At 34.9% G+C, this 19,944-nt stretch overlaps 1 protein-coding gene across 3 annotated transcripts in view; it reads left to right on the plus strand.

Moving 5' to 3' along the window:
• Positions 1-19,688, plus strand: part of Pcdh7 (protocadherin 7) — a 400,300-nt gene extending 380,612 nt beyond the window's left edge. For all 3 annotated transcript variants that reach the window (XM_028765265.1, XM_028765263.1, XM_028765264.1), the window contains one exon: positions 15,430-19,688. Coding sequence is in view for 2 of the 3 variants with exons in the window: in XM_028765263.1 (XP_028621096.1) it covers positions 15,430-15,806 (377 nt within the window). In the remaining variant the exon portion in view is untranslated. The remainder of the gene's footprint in view (positions 1-15,429) is intronic.
• Positions 19,689-19,944: the final 256 nt, after the last annotated feature.

A 19,944-nucleotide genomic window follows, 5' to 3' on the forward strand; every position in this document is an offset into this window, starting at 1 on the left:
TCGTAAGTTCATACATGGGTGATTGTTCATTTTCAATACTATTGTTTCCTCAAACTATGTAGACAAACCAACATTTTAAGACCATCACACTTTTCTTCACTTTGGTCCAAGAGAGAGAGAACATTCAGTAAAATATATTTTAATAGTATAGTATGTTCATCCAAGTATGTGGGAAGAAGATACAGGAAATGGAAGAGAGCATTAGGATGTGTAACAGCAGATAGATGATGAATCCCACTATAGAAGAGCTTAATGTCATTCATTTAACTTAATATTTTCTCATTTTCTCCTCAAAAAATTCAATTGACTGTTAAGGGACAGAATATAAACTCAAATCATATCCCTGTGAATAAGCCACTTTGACTTGCTGATTCCTATAATTCTAGACTTCAGTATGTGCTTGTGTGTGCTCCAATATACAACTTGAAAAGTAATGTATCAACAATGTGATTTTTCTTATTTTGACTTGAAAAATTCTTGATTTCAATGAAGAGCAACTGAGGTTGCATCTGGGAGAGAACAGGTTGAGGGGAAAATGTTGAATTCAGAAATCTCCATGTACTTGAAGTCGCTGGTTCCATTTTTCCTCATTGTTTTACTATTTATAGCCTTTCTCTGTTCCTATAGATTATATTTTATCCTCAGCAGCCGCAAGGTAGTCTCTTCCAAAAGCTGAAATTTTGGATGTATCCAATAATTTAATTCCTTTAAGAAGTCAAACTTAGACAATGTTTTGTGTATTTTCTTTTACAAAAGCTAAATAATTTCCCAGTATTTTCCCAGCTCAATCAAGTGAATTATGATCAAAATGTCTTGTATGATCTGACAATTTGCTAGAAATAGCTATCTAAAATATTTTCCTCTTTTATTTGTTAAAGCAGTCACAACTTTTATATCCAATTTACCAACAACATACTCAGTATAAATAATAATTAGTACTTTGTCATCTACTTAACTATGTATAATCTCTCGTTTCTTCCAAAATAACCCCATTATGCTGTAATTTCCACAAAGACTTCTTTATTTTCAAGGAACTACAAATATCCAGAATCTCATAACTGAGTATACTCTCTTAGATCTAGAATTTAAAATATACATATACCATGAATATGAGACTTTCTTTTGGATGCATATGACTGTTATCAACAATGTAATTTATCTTGTTTTGACTTGAAAAATTCTTGATTACATTGAAGGACAACCGAGGTTGCATCTGGGAGAGAACAGATTAGGGGGAAAATGTTGAGTTCAGGCCATTACAGCTCAGAGTTATTCTGGCATTGGATGCTTCTATACATGCGTGCCTCTTTGTCAGCCTTGCCTCTCTCCAATTTAAAATGTTCCCCTTATTTCAAGCTAAGACATTAGCTACAATCGACTATCACAACTCTGATAGTCAGGAACCTTGCTTTGTCCAGTTTTGACCATGTATAGAACAATGATTTTCTACTTCATTTCAGCTCCAAAAAGTACCTATATCGTAGTATATCACAGCACTAATATTCATAACCTATATTTATATGTTTCATTGCTATGTTATTCACTGAGATGCTGTAAAATGATAAGGAGCCAGATCTGAATGCAGATTACTTAAGTTTGTAACTGCATTCAGTAGATGCAAGCTGTGAAGTGTATGTGATAAACAATATGTCACATACAAAGATTTCAGAATCAGTCTTGACAAATCAGTATTTCCTGAACATATGAATGAACATTCTTAAGGGGATTTGTACCTCCAATAATCTGTTCTATACACCCTGAGTTGCAATCTCGATGTAACTTCTGTTCAATAAAATCTTATCTCTTTCATGTTGAGATCTTCACCAAGTTCCTGTATCTTGCCACATGACTGAAATCCATTAGTCATCAGCATGTTTGCAGAATAACAAAGGCTGACAAGTTGAGAGGCAAAACTTGCCAGCAATTTCTATCTGCTGGTCTTAAGTAGTCAGAGTACAAGCTAATGGTTAATCCAGTGAACATAAATTTGAAGTGGGACACATAAAGGAAACCTTGCAAAATGTATGCTTTGGAGAGTGTTTACATTGTTCCAATACTTGTAGATTTCTCCTTTGCGATTGTTGCTCTTTCTTTTAGGATTGGTTTGTTTGAATTGCAAGAGATACATTGGCCAATCTACTAAAACATATGAAAATGAAGCCCCCAGCCCGTCTTCTTTGCCTAAGTGCTGAAGAATAGCCAGGGAAACTAATTCATATGTACACACGGGAAAATCTGTTTACACCATGAAACCTATTTTCTTATGTGAGGCCAACTGCTGGCAAACTCAAAACTGAAAACATTGGCAAAAGCAAAAATGCACACAAACATAAAAAGACTTAAATAAAAGCATGCACGGCAGATGGTGGAGATGAGTAGTTGATTGTCACTGTCTGTTAGCCCCACTATACTGTTTTTGAGTTGTTGCAGTATCACAATTTTGCCACGATTTTCTAGGAAATTATGTTGACTATTAAGCTCTGATTCACGCTTTTCTTAAATCATCTTTGGGAGCGATGACACACTAATTGCACTCTTGAATTCTTTACACTATGAGAGTGTTAAGCACAGTTTTGCTAAAGAAGAAGTCCAAATGTATATAATTTGACATTGTGACAGATTAATACTCAGGCATTAGAAAAGTAGGGCAATTGGACAGTTTTAAATGTGACCTATATCTTACTGTTTATATAACTTGAAGAAGTCACAGTAAGTTCTCCCTTTTTAAAGACTCTGTTGCCATTTGTCTGACTTAAGTAAATCAAAATCTATCAGTGGACTTCAGTAGGACATGTGAAAACTCATTGCAATTACACCCAATGCTAGAAAATTGGATTCTATGGTATTAGTTACCAATTCAGCATGTCTCAAGATAAGAACTGTATTTACAGTAGGCTTCCTAAAATGTCTATTGAGTATGTAAATGACTCTTGCATTTAAAGTTGTCTGAGTTATTTTTAATGAAAAACTAGTCCCTGAAGTACAACTTTAAATAACAACTAAAAGTAAAATTTCAAATGCAGGTAGAATCATGTCCATGTTATAATTGAATTAGATTGTATTAAATGACATATAATGGCATATAATTTATTTTAAAATATCCAGCATTCTAAATATTCTACTGCATGTGGTCAATCTAGTCTTCCTGTCTCTCTGTTTCTGTCTCTTTCATTTTCTCTCTGTGTCTCTGTCTCTCTTTGTGTGTGTGTGTATGTGTGTGTGTATGTGTATGTGTATGTGTGTGTGTGTGTGATGCAGATGATAGAACCTAGCTGTGTAGACAGTAAGAAAGTATTTTACAGGTGAACTACACACCAAGACTTGATATTATTTAAATGACAGAAACTAGAAAAATTGAAGTAAAATTATTAACAAACAGTAGAAAATTCATCTAAAGCTGGTTATAATTATTTCAATGAATTTTACACCAACTCTTTAAGGGTTATGATGTCCAATTTGAAAAGCATAGATCTCAAATATGTCCATGATCCATCAAGTTGTTCCCACAAAACAAATGCAATTCATCTAAAGGGGTAAGTCTGGTGCATCACTAATAAGAGATTGTGCTAAAATGCAAAACAGTGTTTAAGTTCATAGTAAATTCAATTTTGTTGGTTTATTCTTAAAAGAATGCACTAGTGTCAATCAAAAGTCTTGATGATATTGAGATATAGGTACTAAAGAGCTAGTACCTGCAAACGACTGAAAAAATTAGTCTATGCATAAGGGTAGACTTGAGACCACAGATAGGATTTTCCAATTAGACTTTCCCATAGTATCCCCCAACTTTGCCACTGATAGTCTGCTACCCCTTGGCCGAGTAGTAAAATTGAACTGTACGGTTTATAATACATCTGTTGATACTTACAGTTAACTGTGTTGCTCTTTTAGAGGAAGAAATTCAACCAGGAAGAGTATATATAGACCAGAACATGAAAGAAAGTGTTAGGTGTGACTGAGTGGGAGGAGTTAATCTGGATCTCCTTTTAAAATAGCAAAAGCCACTTCAGCTTTACAATGCTGCTAATGGAAATGCACTGAGGAAAAGCCCATGCCATGATAACAGCCCATAACATGATAACCTGTGAGCATCCTGAAAATATATAACATATAAACTGTCTCCATTTCATGACACTCATTTTTTACGAGATGCTTACTAAGTATGTAGCTAGCCTGACACATACTTCCCTTGTACCATCTTCACATAGGAAATTAAACTTTACAAATGAATATCAGTAGATTTCAGTGCACCATATTGACTGATATTTCAATGGATTTAAAACTATTGGACAAAGGACAGAAATTAAAGAGTCAGGAGTCTTGAGAATAGGCTAGCCATAACAACTCTGAAGAAATTCCTTTGAACTGTATTTTAATGCTTTCTAAGAGATAGAAATGGACTAAGAAATGAAGAAACAACATACTAATGTCATTCAGTTCTGGAAAGACACAGGATTTATAGAGATGACATTAGTGGATCTGCTTATTGCAGTGGTAAAGGAGAACACAAATGAAAGAAATTAATAATATAGAGAAAGTCAGAACCAAGACCCAATAGAGTCATCTGTGCTGAGTCTGGAAATTATAATGAAGCTTATGGAAGGGGTGTTAAAATATAGAGAGAGTCATACTCTAATTATTGTTCTTAAATGACCCCAAAGTTACACAAGTTCTATAAATGTCACAAGTACTGGGCCACAGTGCCTGCTTTTCGACAGCTTAGAGGCAATGAGAGTTTTATTTTTTCTAGTTTTGAGACTCATGCTACCTAATTTTAGAATGGCTTAGTTATCAATGCTAAGAATCCCAGAGACAAATATAACTCAAGTGTTAGGAAGGAGAAGCCTTCACGTTTATCCTTGAAAAGTTAGTTGCTTGTGTCTTATTGGACAAAATGAAATTGGACTATGTGGAGTGATCCTTTGAAAATAACATAGATGACTAGATACCATACCAAGGTTGAAAGTTTTAAGGTACTTAACTAGATACTCGAAATGTAATGTTACATGATTCATGAACTGTGAAATGGAAATCAGTTCCCCCTCTATTTCATCCAGTAGATAAAATATGAGCAGTCTGTCTTTCCTGTGAGAAGAGAAACAGTAATAATATGTACCTGGTTCCTGCAGCCCCTATGAAATTTACCACAAAGTTTGGGTCTTAAAACTGTAGAAATCAACTAAATCAACAGTGGAATAGAACTAAATAGGTCAAAAAACCTTGCACAAATGTGAGAAGGCTGAAATCTATATTTTTCTTTCTTTGGAGTCTCAAGGAATTTATTTCTGTCTTTGTTAATTCCAAGAGCTTTCCTACATTGTAGGTCTTTAGTCCTAGCTCCCATCTTCAATGACAACAGTGGCAGGTGGATTCTTTCCCATATCATTTTATTCTGACATTAATATTTCTTCTGCCTCCTACTTTATCTCAATGCCCCCACCCCCACCCTGTGGTTATAATGAGTGTTTGGATAGTCCAAAAATACTTTTGTATCTTTAAAGCTTCTCTACTAACAATTTTAAGATTTTTTTTGAAACATGTTTCCCGTTCATTATGTTACTCGACCTATTCATAGGTTCCAGGGATTTCCATGTCAACACTTTTAGATGGGATAATTCTTCCTACTGCAGAAAAACTGCCAGAAGACATGTACACTGGAGTTTGCAGTAAACCCACACAGCTTAGCAGGGTGGACTGCTGACATTAGAGTGTGCCCAAAGCTGGTGTTTTCTCTCTTCATTGGCCTCCAGAAAATGCATCAGTGCTATTTTAACACTCCCAAAAGATATAGTTAGTAAATAAAAGCAAACATTCAATGAGAAACAGCGATCAGCAGAGCAAAGGAATCCAGAGCTGCTTCACTGATTTCCAGCCCTACCTTCCTCTGCTCCCTGAGTCTTGTTAGCTGGTCAGTAGGGGTCATTTCCTCACTCTCCGTTTTATGTCCTCACTGTGCATGTTGAGCTCTTCAACATGCTTGTTCCTAATCATGATTGCCATTTGTACTGTCAACCGATCAACCTATTGACCATAGTCACGAAGGAGCATTCTATACTGTTTTAAAATTCTCCCCATGAACATTTGTTTTCTCAGGGCCTATCCAAAACCTCAGAACTCTAATCTCTTAACAGTACTTCTGAACTTGATGTTTACTGGAAACCTTTCTCAGAGGTTTAAATCGTTGCCTACCCCTTCAATCACTATCACTAATGGAGTCACTCACAAATAGCTTGTTTTTACAGGGGAATTTCTAGCCAGAGAAGCTTCTCTGTGTGTTTTGGGAAACAGTCCAATGAACAACTCAAAACAAAGAGATTGAGAGTATACGTGAAAAAACACTCATGTCAATTAGCATAATTTTATAGTTTTTTGAGATCACTATATTGAAAAGGAAAATGAATCAATAACATTGATTTTGCTACTTTAAAATTTCAATTAATTGAATAAGTACAAATACCTTGACTTGCCCTTGTCCAAAACTAATCTTACTACATGACAATTCAACTCTCTATATAACTTAACCTTTTCTATGATTTATTTTCCACTTCTGCTAAAAGTGTTTGTAGGGGGAAAAAACACCATGAAACATCTCTAATGCAATGCTCACTGCTCTTCTACTCAACACAACACGTGATGCCAAGTAAACTTGATTGAATATTTTATAAAATCACATTTGTGGAGTGTCTACATATTTGATAAAGCTTCATATCATAGGAACTGCTGTTTAACTTCTCACATCCAAATTAAATATTTTTTCATGATGAAGGGAAAAATATATGAGAAAATAGTGTTTATGACATGATTCTTTATCAGTTCGTTTTGCATAACTTTACTCTTGCAATATAATATAATACATTGTATTTTTGGAAGCAAAAATAAGATTACTACAGCCTTTAAGTACAGAACCTAAAGGTATTCTTACAGCAAGAGGATCTCTATGTACTATAATCTTGTATTTCAAAAGGTTTATTTCTCATTGAGTATATATTCTATACCTTCCTGACCAGCAAAAAAGCAATTGACTACCATAAGAATATAGAACTAATGAGGAAAATGATTATGCCAAGCAGATGATAATCCCCTAGTTGTTTTACAATTCAGAGACTGCAGGTCATTAGTATAAAGTGATTATAAATTGATACTTAAAAATCTTTTAGTACCACCCAAATCACATTTCTAGCAAAACCATGATAATGTAGCCATAATAATATTAATAACAACAAAAGCTATAAACTTTCAAAAATTTTTATCTAGTCATTATTAATTTTGTATAACATATTATAACAAGAATTTATTTTACTTCCCTGGTATAAGTGACTGATAGTTCAAGATCCTAGTTGAAAGCAAACAATAAATTTTGATTTTAGAAAGAAAACATATAATAAATAAATACCAAAACATTTAAATAAATACCAAAACATTTATTCTCTAGTAATATAAAAACTCACAAATTATTGAGACTTCTAGATTTGAACATTTAAACAAATTTGCCTAAACTATTAACCCAATAAATCCTATTTTAAATTTTTTATTTGTTCTAAATACATTTCATCTTTTTGTGGTTTTTAAATGTCTCATGGGTAAGAGATTGTTACCAAGTAAAATTTCCAGTTTTGTTTTTGAGACTGGGTTCTGAATTGTTAAGATTATCTTGACATTTAATTCTAATTCCATGGGTGGGGGTCAGTGTGAAAATATTACTCCTTTCTTTCTCCTATCTACTATGATGTGAGAAATAAAACGGTACTCTAACTTATGTATTCCGAGCTCCGCTAAAGCATTATACAAAATTATGTAAGTATAGATTTGAATGTCTCAGAGAAGGGAAAACTCATACTTTACAATAGATTAATAAAGTCCATGAACCCTACAGTAATAAATTGCAATATGAAAGAATCTAAAAATTTGCAAGGAAAATCACAAGAGTTGTTATTATTAAAGTGGAAAACATACATAGAAAAAGATGGCCCCAAACTATGTCCATTCTCAGTGGTTTTAAGAAGCAGAAACTGGTCAAATAAATGCCCTGGTTCCTTCCTGAGTCTCAGAGCATCCGCTCATCTGCAGAACTTCTATCTTTTCCTTGCACTCTACTTTATTGCATGACACTCTATTACCTCTGATCTGGCCCAGATGAAGAGAGGAATCAAGGGGAAGCCATATCTGATGTTCATTAACTGCCTGAGCTGTCAGCATAAAGTTTTCTGCTGCCATGCCACTTTCATGGGCCAACCAGCAGATTCCCGTTTGTGTTATTTCAGCAAGAATGCCTGAGAGGAATGTGCATAGTCACAGCTGTGTGAAGTGATGCCACATTCAGAATGACAGTGGCCTAGACCTCAGGGCAGTAGATGCTTCTTGAAATACATTCAATTGCCATTTAACAGAGTTTAGCCTAAGGTATGAAGAGAAGTTGCTGATGCTTTCAAATCTTTTTAGACATTTTAATATTGTATAGACATGGCAGCAGTGAATGAAAACACTCCAAGGTGTAACACAGTGAATTCTGTAATTAAAGCAGCTGAGTTTCCAACGCTTTATAAGAGAGCCCAATGTTTGAACTTCTTAATTGAAAGTGATTATAATCTCAGAAAATTTTCTTTGAAATTGTTGTATCTGAAATGGCCAGATTTTGTTTATGAAGGAGACATGAATCAAGTCAAAAGCATTGCTTCCAGATTCCCGGCTGTCAATTTGGAGCAGTTACTATATCATAGGCAGCAAGGATCATCTGTGCTAATTATTTATGTGATTGAGTGCTACCACACCCACATACTCAATTCACCCCTCTCACAGCCAAACAAACAAGTGATTGCTTCAAACTACACAGACTTTCTGCCTTTCCTGGTTCTAGTTTAGCATCTCCGTTGGTTTTGCCTGGTTTGCCCATGAGCAGCATTCATCCACATCACTGGCTGGCAGTGGGGAAGACGAATAGATCTACTGAGACAGCTTTGTTATCCAGATCTCCTTCTCCAGTGGCAATCATCTTTAGAGAAAACAAATTAGACTTTCTCTTATGATGGTGGCCCCAGAACTCTAAGGCAGTTACAAATGCAGCAAGACCTTTGATGGCCAGGCTGGGGACCACAGAACATCTTTCTGCCACATTCTAGTTGTTAGCACCATTCTAGAATCGAGAGATCAAAATAAAAATTTCACTTTACAGTAGTAGCTTTTCTGAGACATCTTAGCAGGCTATGTGTAGAGCGGTGAGAGGAATAGATTGTCTTTATGTCTCATGTGACCTAATAATGTACACTCACCAAGAAGTCTGTGGGGCTTAGGATGAACGGCCTGTTTGCTTTATCAATTTGTTTTCAAAAGAGCAAAAATCTACTTTAGATATTTGTGCTATTCTCATCGTCTTGACCATAATTTTAAACTCTGAGTCTTAGATTCATTAGTTTCTAATTTGATGATATTTTAATTTGGTGATTATCTCCAATGAGATTGACAAACTTAGCAATATAGCCAGCCTTCTAGGGGTTGTTTCACTCTGTGTTACAAAGATAACTTCATTTAATTATTTGTACTTCATCAATCTTCATGAACAACCTGTAGGAGTTGATTCTCATGAAGATCCTGCACATGAACTAAGGTTGTCAAGCTTGGACATACCCGCTACCTGCTAAAGCTATTTTACAGGTTTTACTTTTATAAATAATTGAATATAGCATAAGGCCTTCTAAAATTCAATAATATCTTAAAGACGCTTTTAAAAAGCAGCATTTTTAACATCTGGAACTCAATATTAAAATATTTTCAAAATAGAAAAGAAGAGGTAAATGTGTCAACAGATACTTTCTGTGAAAAGAAAATACATTTCTCATTCAGAGAATTTTATAAAGAATATACAGATACTTGATTTTAAAGATCAAAGTGAAGGATTTCCACGGATGTTTAAAATTCAAAGCACAGAGAAATAATCCATTTATCTCATGAAGTGTGCAATGTAAGTAATTTGTATATAGAATGAATAAATGATGCGTATAGCTTAAAAGTAAAGCTTCACTGGTAATATCTCAAAGCTCAATACAGCATGTGCTCTCTTGGGTGAGAGGTAAGAATGGTATATCATCAGTTCCAGTCAAAGACCTGGAATGAAATTGCCAGGATTCTGACAAGAATCATCACCACATATACCAAATCTTCCCCCTGGAAAGCTGTCTTTAACTGTCTGAAGGGGTCCTCTGTGTTCTCCTCCAATAATGATGCCTCAAATGCTGTAGAGGAAGTTTCCGAAGACATTACATGTCTCTGTAAATCTGAGCTTTCCTTTATGTTTATAAAGATTATACATATTGTCTCTTTCTTTTTAGTTTTATTGTTATTGTTTGTATTTTATGAGATAGAGTTTCTCTGTGTAGCCTTGGCTGTCCTGAAACTTGCTCTGTAGACCAGGCTGGCCTTGATCTCACAGAGATCTTCCTTCCCCCTGAGTGCTGGGATTAAAGGTGTGTGCCAAAAGCCCAACCATTTTAGTTTCTTCAAAAAATTAAAATGCTGCATCATGTCCTCTCCTCTTTCTCTTTTCCCCAGCTCTTCCAATGCATCCCATTATTCTCTCTCAAAACCATACTATTTTCTTAATTCTTGTATATGTATACGTATATGTTGTTATATATGTATATATGGTTTATATATAAGTAATATTAAATATAAATATTTATATATTAAATATATATAGCTTTTGTGTATGTATGCTCATTCTGTCTAATGTTACTGCTATGTATATGATTTCAGGACTAATCAATTGGTATTTTGTAAACCCTCTGATGTCTCTCTTCCATGGGGAAGAGCAGTTCTGTTCTCAGCATTAGTAGCCTCTAGATTTTTTTGTCTACACTCAGGTGCCATGAGAGTCCCCTCTTCCATGTTAACATCTCCATTGGTTTCTGTCACCCTTGTAGAGTTTATCAAAGCAGAACCTTGCACGTTTGCCTGTTATCTTCCTTCTCTAGTAAGAATTAAGATGCTTTTAGAGACAAAACTTAACCTTTTAATTAGGGTATGATTTTTTTTCCTAGTGTAGGAGATTTACATATTTTTATGATCAAGCTAGTCTTTTTACTTGGTAGTAAAAATGTATGATTACGTGGCTTCAGTTTTCTGTGCAGTTTAGATATTTTTTCTTCCCCCAGGCTCTCCCTTTTTCTTAGGTGCTTGAGTAACAGTATTTGACCTCTAAGTAATTTCACTATTATATTTTAGAAAGGAACAAAGTGATGTAATGGAGAAGCCCTAAAGTGAGCATTACTCAGCCTTGGGCCTTAGCTCCCCCACAGGCTTGACCCCTCATTTCATTTGTCCTCCTTGGTCTTCAGTTGAAGCAAGAAGGAAATTAATAGACTGTAGAAAGGTACTCACATATTCTAGGTCATCATTCTAGGATTCCTTGTATTATAATGGCCTGTATCTCTGCTTTAGAGCAGGAAGTTAATCTTAAGTCTAAGAAAAGATTTAGCTCTCCAAACCATTGTAATCTTTCTCTTAAATTGAATAATTCCTTTAAAATGGAGAGTTACACAAGTAATGTTAAACAAAAAAGAATCTACTGAATATCATTTCCACATTTGTCCTCTTAATATTTCATAAGAGTTGGGGCTTGGGACAGCCAGACAGCTTACCAGATAAAGGCACTTGCCACCAATGGTGAAGTCCTTAGTTCTACATCATGAAAGGTTCAAGCTCCCGTATTGTCTTCTGATATGAACATACAGTCCATTGTTTATGCAAAAAATGCATATACATAAAAGCACATACATTCACAATAATGAATAAATATAGGAAAAAAGGTTGGGAGAATATAAAATTTTAAAATACCTAAAAAATATTGGTTAAAATCACTTTAGAGAATATTATATTTCTGAATAGAAAAATTTATGTTCCTATTAATATAGTCCATGCTAACAAGATTTGTATTAGGTGTTTTCCTTCTTTACTTTCTTCAAAATATTGGGTATAATACTGCACTAAAATATAATAACCTTCATAAAGTATTTATTAATAAATATCAATTAATAAATATTTAATTAATAAATAATTAAATAAATACCACATTCTTTTTAGACTATTAAGAGGTGGTGGTCATAAAATGATTAATCCCAAAATAATCCTACAGAGGATATTTTTAATTTTCTATTTTTTATGGAAAAGGGAGTTATGTTCAATGATCTTCAATGTTCCCATAAAAATTAAATCAATAATAATAATAATATATGCCTGCATGTTGGAAATAAAAACATATATTCACAGAGAATTACCCCACTCATCTGCTCCCTTAATAAATTGCATCATAATAAAAATTGCATGTGTTAATCATTGGCATTGCTTTTCAAGATTTATTTCAGTCATCAGGATGGGAAGTTCTGATTGCTCCTGATGACTCTCTGATAGTCGTTCTTGATTATTTTCTAAATTTGATGACAAACACTGCAATATGTCTCAGCCAATTAGGCTTGTCAGCTTCCACGGTGGTCCCCAATCATGTGCTTGACTTTATAAATGACAGGAGGTCCTTATTAAAAGTCATCACGCTTATGGGATATAGATGTGGCAGCTTGTAAATAGACCATTGCAAAAAAAAAAAATAGAAAACAAAGAAAAAAGAAAAATAGACACAATGTCTTTCATTAAAAGCATTAAGAGGAAAACATTTTTTAGTAGGAAATATTGTAGACTGAATAATTCTGGTGTCGTTGATTAGAAAATGAGCCAAATTTAAATGAATAAACTCTATATGAACTACGTATAATTCTTAAAAACGTTTTACCGAAATGGTAAGAAGAAAACGTTCAGACACCAGCAATGTGAGAGGTTCTCGGGGCGCAATAGGGATGACATTAGCCGAAATACCAAACAGCGAGGAGATAGAACTTGAAGAGACCACCTCTAGTAAATAGACAGGGTCCCCAATGGAAGAATGGGGTCACCCACCCATCTCAAAATTTTTAACCCCGCATTGTCCCTGTCTAAAGGAAATGCAGAGACAAAAAAAAATGGAGCAGAGGCTGAAGAAAAGGCGGTCCATAGATTGCCCCACCTGGGGATCCATTCAGACACCAAACCCCTATACCATTACCGGTGCCAAGATATGCTTACAGTCAGGAGCCTGGTATGACTGTCTTCTGAGAGGCTCTGCTAGCACCTGACTAACACAGACACAGACACTCACAGCCAACCATTGGACTGAGCTCGGAGACCCCAATGGAAGAGTTAGAAGAAGGGAGGAAGGAGATTGCAACCCCAAAGGAAGAACAACAGTATCAGTTAACCAGATCCCTCAGAGCTCCCAAGGACTAAACCACCAACCAAAGAGTATAGATGAGAATGTCCATGGCTCTGGCTACATATGTGGCAGAGGACTGCCTTATCTGTCGTCAGTGGAAGGGGAGGCACTTGGTCCTTTGGAGGCTTCATGCCACAGAGAAGGTGGATACTAAAGGGGTGAGACGGGAGTGGATAAGTGGGTAGAGGAGCACCCTCTTAGAGGCAAAGGTGAGGAGGATGGTGTGGAGGGCTTGTGAAGGGGAGACCAGGAAGGGGAATGACATTTGAAATGCAAACATATAAAATGATTAATAAAATTTTTAAAAGAGTGAAAGATATAACTAATCAGATGCTCCACATTTTCAAGTTATTTTCTTTCAAAGTATGTATGTCTGTCAAGATATTATCACAGGTTAATATTCCCTTGTTTAAATCAAATGGATTACAAGAATAGTATTAAAAAAGGTACTAGAGAATTTTTAAGGAATAATGCAAAAAGTTATTAAGCATTTAAAAATAATGAAAAAGTGTGTGTGAGTGTGTGTAGTGTGTGTGTGTGTGTGTGTATGTGTGTGTGTGTGTGTAGGGGAGGTGGTGCCTCCACGTATTTTTGTGTTAGCTTGTTTGCCTGACATTCATGGAAGCTAGAAGAGGGCACCAGATGCCCTAGAACAGGAATTATAGCTGTTTGTGTACTGCTGTGTAGATACTACAGACAGAAGCCTAGTCATCTAAAAGAGTAGCTCTTAACTGCTGGAATATCTATCAAGACACCCCCCACCCCGTCATGGTCACTACATTTGACTATTGAAGTTAAAGGATTTGTTCATCCAGAAGTCAAATAGTAGTGTGAAAATCTACAACGAATAATTACATAATCCAGTAATCCGTCCATAAAGGGAAAAAGGTAAAGAAATGATTGAGGAGTGTTTATTTATGACATTTAACAAAGTAAAACTTAAATGATACTGGAACTCATGTAAATGACTCTCTCATTTTGATGCTAAACTACTTTGTATTATACATATGCAATTTATTATTTATGAGTACACATTAGTGTAGACACCAGAATTGGTTTACTTTTAAGTCCCAAGTTGTAGTAATTTCATACTCATATGATATTTATTGTGTTTTTATGAGTACTATATTAAACTCTGAAATACATTAAATGAAGCCCTACAGGTGATTGGTTTAGAATCTGTTGTGCTAGTAGAGCAAGTCTCTGTCTCTTACTCTTTAAAAAATAGTAAAAGCCAGTAAATAAATTTTTAATTCTAAGAAATGTTTATAATTACATATCATGATTTCATTCATGCATAGCAGTAATTCTTGACTGCAATATTTAATCTCAATCTCTAAGAACTCTGCAGAAATGACTTAGCTTGTTGGAAATGGAATAAATTTTTTCCATTCTGTTGATAAACAACATTAATTAGAAACTTACATAGTTCCATCAGTCATTTATGACTTAACCAGACTTACTCAATACATTATATTTCAGATTCCCATTCAGCAAGCACATTTGTGAATATCCTTCCATGAAACACACAGGCACTGTCTTACCACACACATTACGTCATCTGTCACAGTGACAGAGGGTGGAGGGTGGGCAGGGTGGAACTCTAGGTGCTATTGTTGATGTGCTTAGATCTTTAACTTGCTTGTACATTGCTTTCATACTTTATACCAATGTGCTGTCAGTTTAGAATCTACTTCTCAGTCACACTTGGATCTTAAAATGTATTTTAAATATAAGGTTCTGCCTATTTGCATATATATGAATAATGCATAAGTGAATGTAATCCAATTGACAACAGCACACTATGGGATAACATATAGATACAGATAATTATCCTTTTGGATTTAATAATTTTTCTTGTCTAAAATTTATAACCATTGAAATATACATATGTACTTAACACATGAAAGTATCTTCATGGCTCTGTAATACACCAAATGGATATATAACTGGCTATTTTACATACTTAAATTACCGTTTCTCCAGTTCTATCTTCTAAAGTTTCTATTTTTGCAAAACCTTATCTTTACTATACATGAAATAAATACTGTTCTATGGAGTGATTAGTATCAGGCTTGTATGCATCAGGAAAGCCTGTTGGTGCACGTTCAACACTGATCCTTCTTCTTGAATTTCAGATTCAAGGCCTCTTCCGGATGTAGCGCTGACTGGCAAGTGCACCCGTGAATGTGACGAGTATGGCCATTCAGATTCCTGCTGGATGCCAGTGCGCACTTCCCCAGAGAGGAAGAAGAGCCAGCCCAAACTCTCCACTTTCATGCCTGTTGATGAACGAGGAAGCCAAGAAAAGCTGGCCAATGGCGAGGCTGCCATCATGGGTGACCGAAACAGAAACCTCCTGAACAAAAAGTTGACCTCATCCTATGAGACCTTCAGTGCAGCTAGTTTCAGCAAAAATGAGGAAGCCAACCCTGAGGATATTCCTTTAACAAAAACAGGGGAATATAAGCCATCTCCTGTGAGCACTCTCACTAGAAGAGAAGTTTATCTGTAGGTTGCCAAGGAGCAACAGCAAAGTTCTTTTCATGTACGAGGAGAGTTAGGGGCAAAAACATTACTAAGTAAAACCATTTAATCACAAAGAGGGGGCTACCAAAGAGACAAAGCTTTGCCTGCCACTTCTGCCTCCAAATCAGGCTTTTAGTGTTACTGTTTGCCTGATGACAGTGTACAAAGTAGAATCCATTCTTGTCACTTGCATGTCTACACCTTCACTGATCCCCAACAACCCACCCTCTTTTCCTACCCCTCCTCAAACCCAAATAACAACAAAACAACGACAACAAAAGATGGTTGCAAGTTCTTTTCATGGTAACAAGTCTGATTAGCAGAACATAACACACTCTCATTATCTCTAATCTGAAGCATGATTTTGGTCACTTTGATTTGTTTGAGCGTCATCTAGCTTGTTAATAAAAGAAGGATGGGTTAAAAATATACTACAGACTATCAATGGTTTATTATTGTTACAGTCAGCCCATTGGAATTAATAAAATCCCTTTAATGGTATAGTCCCTTATATAAGGGACCCTTTGAAAAAGTAATTTAGGATGACAGCAGCTTTAAAAACAAACAGTGCAAATTGAAACTCAGTAGAAGAATGCAGTTCCAAGCTGCCATATATTGTTACTTTCAGGTCAAAGGCATCAACTTCTGTTCCATACATTCACAGAATATACTCACCCAATTTTGACAAAAACAATTACATGAATTATAATTTGTAAAAGAATGTTTTGGAATAGAATTACTCATGAAGGAACTTTAACTCTTATGTCATTTTGAGGCCAAAGACCACATGGCAGATCAGGGAAATAATAAAACTGATTTGGTCTTGACGTAGAAATCTACTAAACAACAGAAGGAACCGAACCTGTACACACACAGAAACACTCAGACTTTAGTTGGTTTTATATTAACTCTTCTCCCAGAAATAGTCTTCTTTTTAAAATGAACTTTAGTGAAATACTTAGAAAATGAAAGAACTAATAAGACACATGTGTTGTCTTATAATAAGCAACTGGTCAAAGCCCAGGTCTACTCTCATGTGTTATTGTCAGGGAAGAATCTACATTTTAATGTCATATTGATGCATAGTGAGATACAAAAAGACACACTGGAATATGATTTCATGAAGTCTCCTATTGTCATTTTGGGATCCCAGCTGTTCTTGGTGATCTTATTATCATTTCTAATTATAATCGCATTTTTCACTTGGTCAGAACACAAGTGCATTGATTTCAAATTCTGTACAACACAGAAACATTTTGAGACTCAAACACTTAAACAATATAACACTTTAATTGACTTGTCATTACTGGTAATTTGAATATTATTCAATGTGCGTCTTAAACAATCTCTGAACATGAAAGAATGAGTTCTGGACAATATTTTATTTAACACAAATATATGCATCTCAAAGTTGGAAAATGTATAGTTTTTTTTTTTCAAGAGATACAGAATATGCAGATTTTTGAATGCTTTGCTCTATGCAAGATGATTTAAGAAAACTGATATTTGAGCTGGGACATTCAGAAGAATGTGACAATCCATGGACGATATAGGCGATGACAGGTAAAGAGAGCAAATGTTCTCATCACCGAATGCTAGTTACTTGGTTAAACTGTAGCCTTGATGGCTTTCTACAAAACTGTAGAGACACTGTAGCTTTGGACAGTTTCCTGCTTTTCAGATTTTCTTAGACTATAAGATGAAGAAACCAAGACTATAGGTTGATAATTCACTGTAGATCATCAAAGTACTTATCTTTGAGGAACGTTTCTCTGGTGGGTCTTTTGGGATCATTTCCTTATGCTCTTTCTTAAAGTGGAATTTTCGTTTTGATGTTAGTTTATGTATAATAGGTAGAATGAAAAAAAAGATGTAATTGATATAAAAACATTGGACTAAAATACCAATAATTGAACATGCTCATGTTTGGTTATTATTTACACTATGGAAAGATGAAATTCTAGAACTTTGTTAGGAAACTGCATTCAAGCAGTTCTGCCTTGTATAATCTGTAAGTACCTATTAAGATGAAATACTTCTAAAGATACTTATGAAAATGTATACATATTTTTCTTGCACGTTACAGAGGAAATAATTGCATAACACTGATGTTCAACACTTTTTTATATGCATATTTTCTTTCTTTCATGGGACACTTGAAGCCACTAGATAGCTCATTTCACTCTTAAAATCCTTTGGTTGTTTATAAAGCTAATACAGGTCACACTGGACCTACACATTTATTCAACCCACATTCCACGATGGTGTTTGCACCACATGCCAGGCAGTCATGTCATTGTCCTTTAACGTGTGAACCTCTCTTTAGAACTAAAATGGATGTGAAAGAATAAAATTCAGTGTACTGTAAGTATTCAAAGTAATTCTAGTAGAATTAGTTATCATAACATGTTTACTATATAATGAGCTGGCATGACACAGAAATATATTTTGTGTTTGTATGACTTTTATTTTGACTAGGTTAAATCCGGTGCCACTCCATATATAGAGTGCTTTTGAAAAAAAATAAAAACAAAAAAAAATAAATAAATAAATGAGTGAATGCAAAATAAGCAACTGTGCCTTTTATACCTCTTGTTATGGTAAATGAACAAGCAAACAACAAGTAAACAAACAAATGAGTGGTTGTTGGGTTTGGATAATGAGGGGAAATGGGCTATTCCCAACTTTTTTGATCCTGTATATTTATCCATGTTTATTTTCTGAGAATAAATAATATATTAAAACTTTGCCTTCTGACAAACTCAGATAATGGACCAGTCTTAAATATTGTTCATTCATAAGATAAGATTCAGGCATTAATATGGGGCTGCTTCAATCTCACTGGACAGTGAAATTATTCGTATAGAATCACACAAGGAAATACTATCGGGGTGAAATCAATCCTTTTTGCAAGGTAGAATATTGATTTAGAAGTTTTCATTTTTGTTTTCTCTCTTTTTAACTGGTTTTTCATTTTTGGTTGTACAGTATATAAACTTTCTTCATTTTCTGTACACAGACTGTCAAGTGGACTTCTGCATGATAATACATTAGGGCACATTTACAAATTGAGTAATTATACAAATGTGTGTATATTTAAATGTCTGTAGCATCTGTCTAAAATTGACTGCTCTGTTTGAATCTCGAGAGAGCATTGTTGTCTGATTTTCGTTCTTTTATTTTTTTAAACTGGCCTGTTGCCTGAGTTTCAGAAAAATGAAGGAGGCATTATTTTTGTGAGAGAAAGAACTAAAGTGATACAAAGGATGTTTGCCTGAAAGGCTACCCTGGGAGGCCGGGTTAGGGGAAAATACAAAATGAAATACACAGGCCAGAAAGAAACTGCCAGGAATCAAACAGCCATCTTAAAACAGTTGTGCAAAATCTTGAGACCTATGACATTTCAAATGATAGGTTAGATCAGTAGTACATAAATAGTTGCCTCCTTAAAATAGTAAACTAAAGGAGCAAAGTTCATCAGGGATATGAGTAAGCTAATGACCCAGGCGTGGTATATGTGACATCTGGATGCGGCATCATTCGTTCAGCTACCTAGGGTTTACTTTCAGACAACTTTTCCTACATTATAAAGCACTTGCATTCCGTGTGGTACGATCTGTTTGTAATGTTAATCATTGACTATTGTTCTGCTACTTGGATGTTAATAGTGAAGCAGAGAACAATTAATCATCATTGATTATGTCACTATGCACGCGACTTTGCTAAACATGGCGAAATGTATTAAACACTCGTCCAACTATTTATGAAATACTTTACATAATTTAATTTGCTTTTGTACAGTTTTATGTAAATAAATTGCTTGTCATTTTTGTCTTTACAAATTAAAATATAACATGATCAAATGGTTTCACACTTGTAAGTGTGTTTCTCTCTTAACGAAGAATTCTGTTTTGGAAGGGAAAAAAGTAACTGAGCGCCTGTATCATTTTGATTTAATATGCATTGCTTTCTGCTAGGTTAAGGTAAACCAAGGCAAATGATGGGATGGTAATTGAGGATTTAGGGTGAAGCATGTGTTGGAGTTCTCTGCAGGGATCAGGTAGGGAAACAAAGTGGAGAGAATGAAAATTCAGTTCTGATTGACTTTGTCAACCTGGACCAAG

The sequence above is a fragment of the Grammomys surdaster genome, unplaced genomic scaffold (genome assembly GCF_004785775.1).
Source record: "Grammomys surdaster isolate TR1022 unplaced genomic scaffold, NIH_TR_1.0 150, whole genome shotgun sequence".
In the NCBI taxonomy this organism is placed as follows: domain Eukaryota; kingdom Metazoa; phylum Chordata; class Mammalia; order Rodentia; family Muridae; genus Grammomys; species Grammomys surdaster.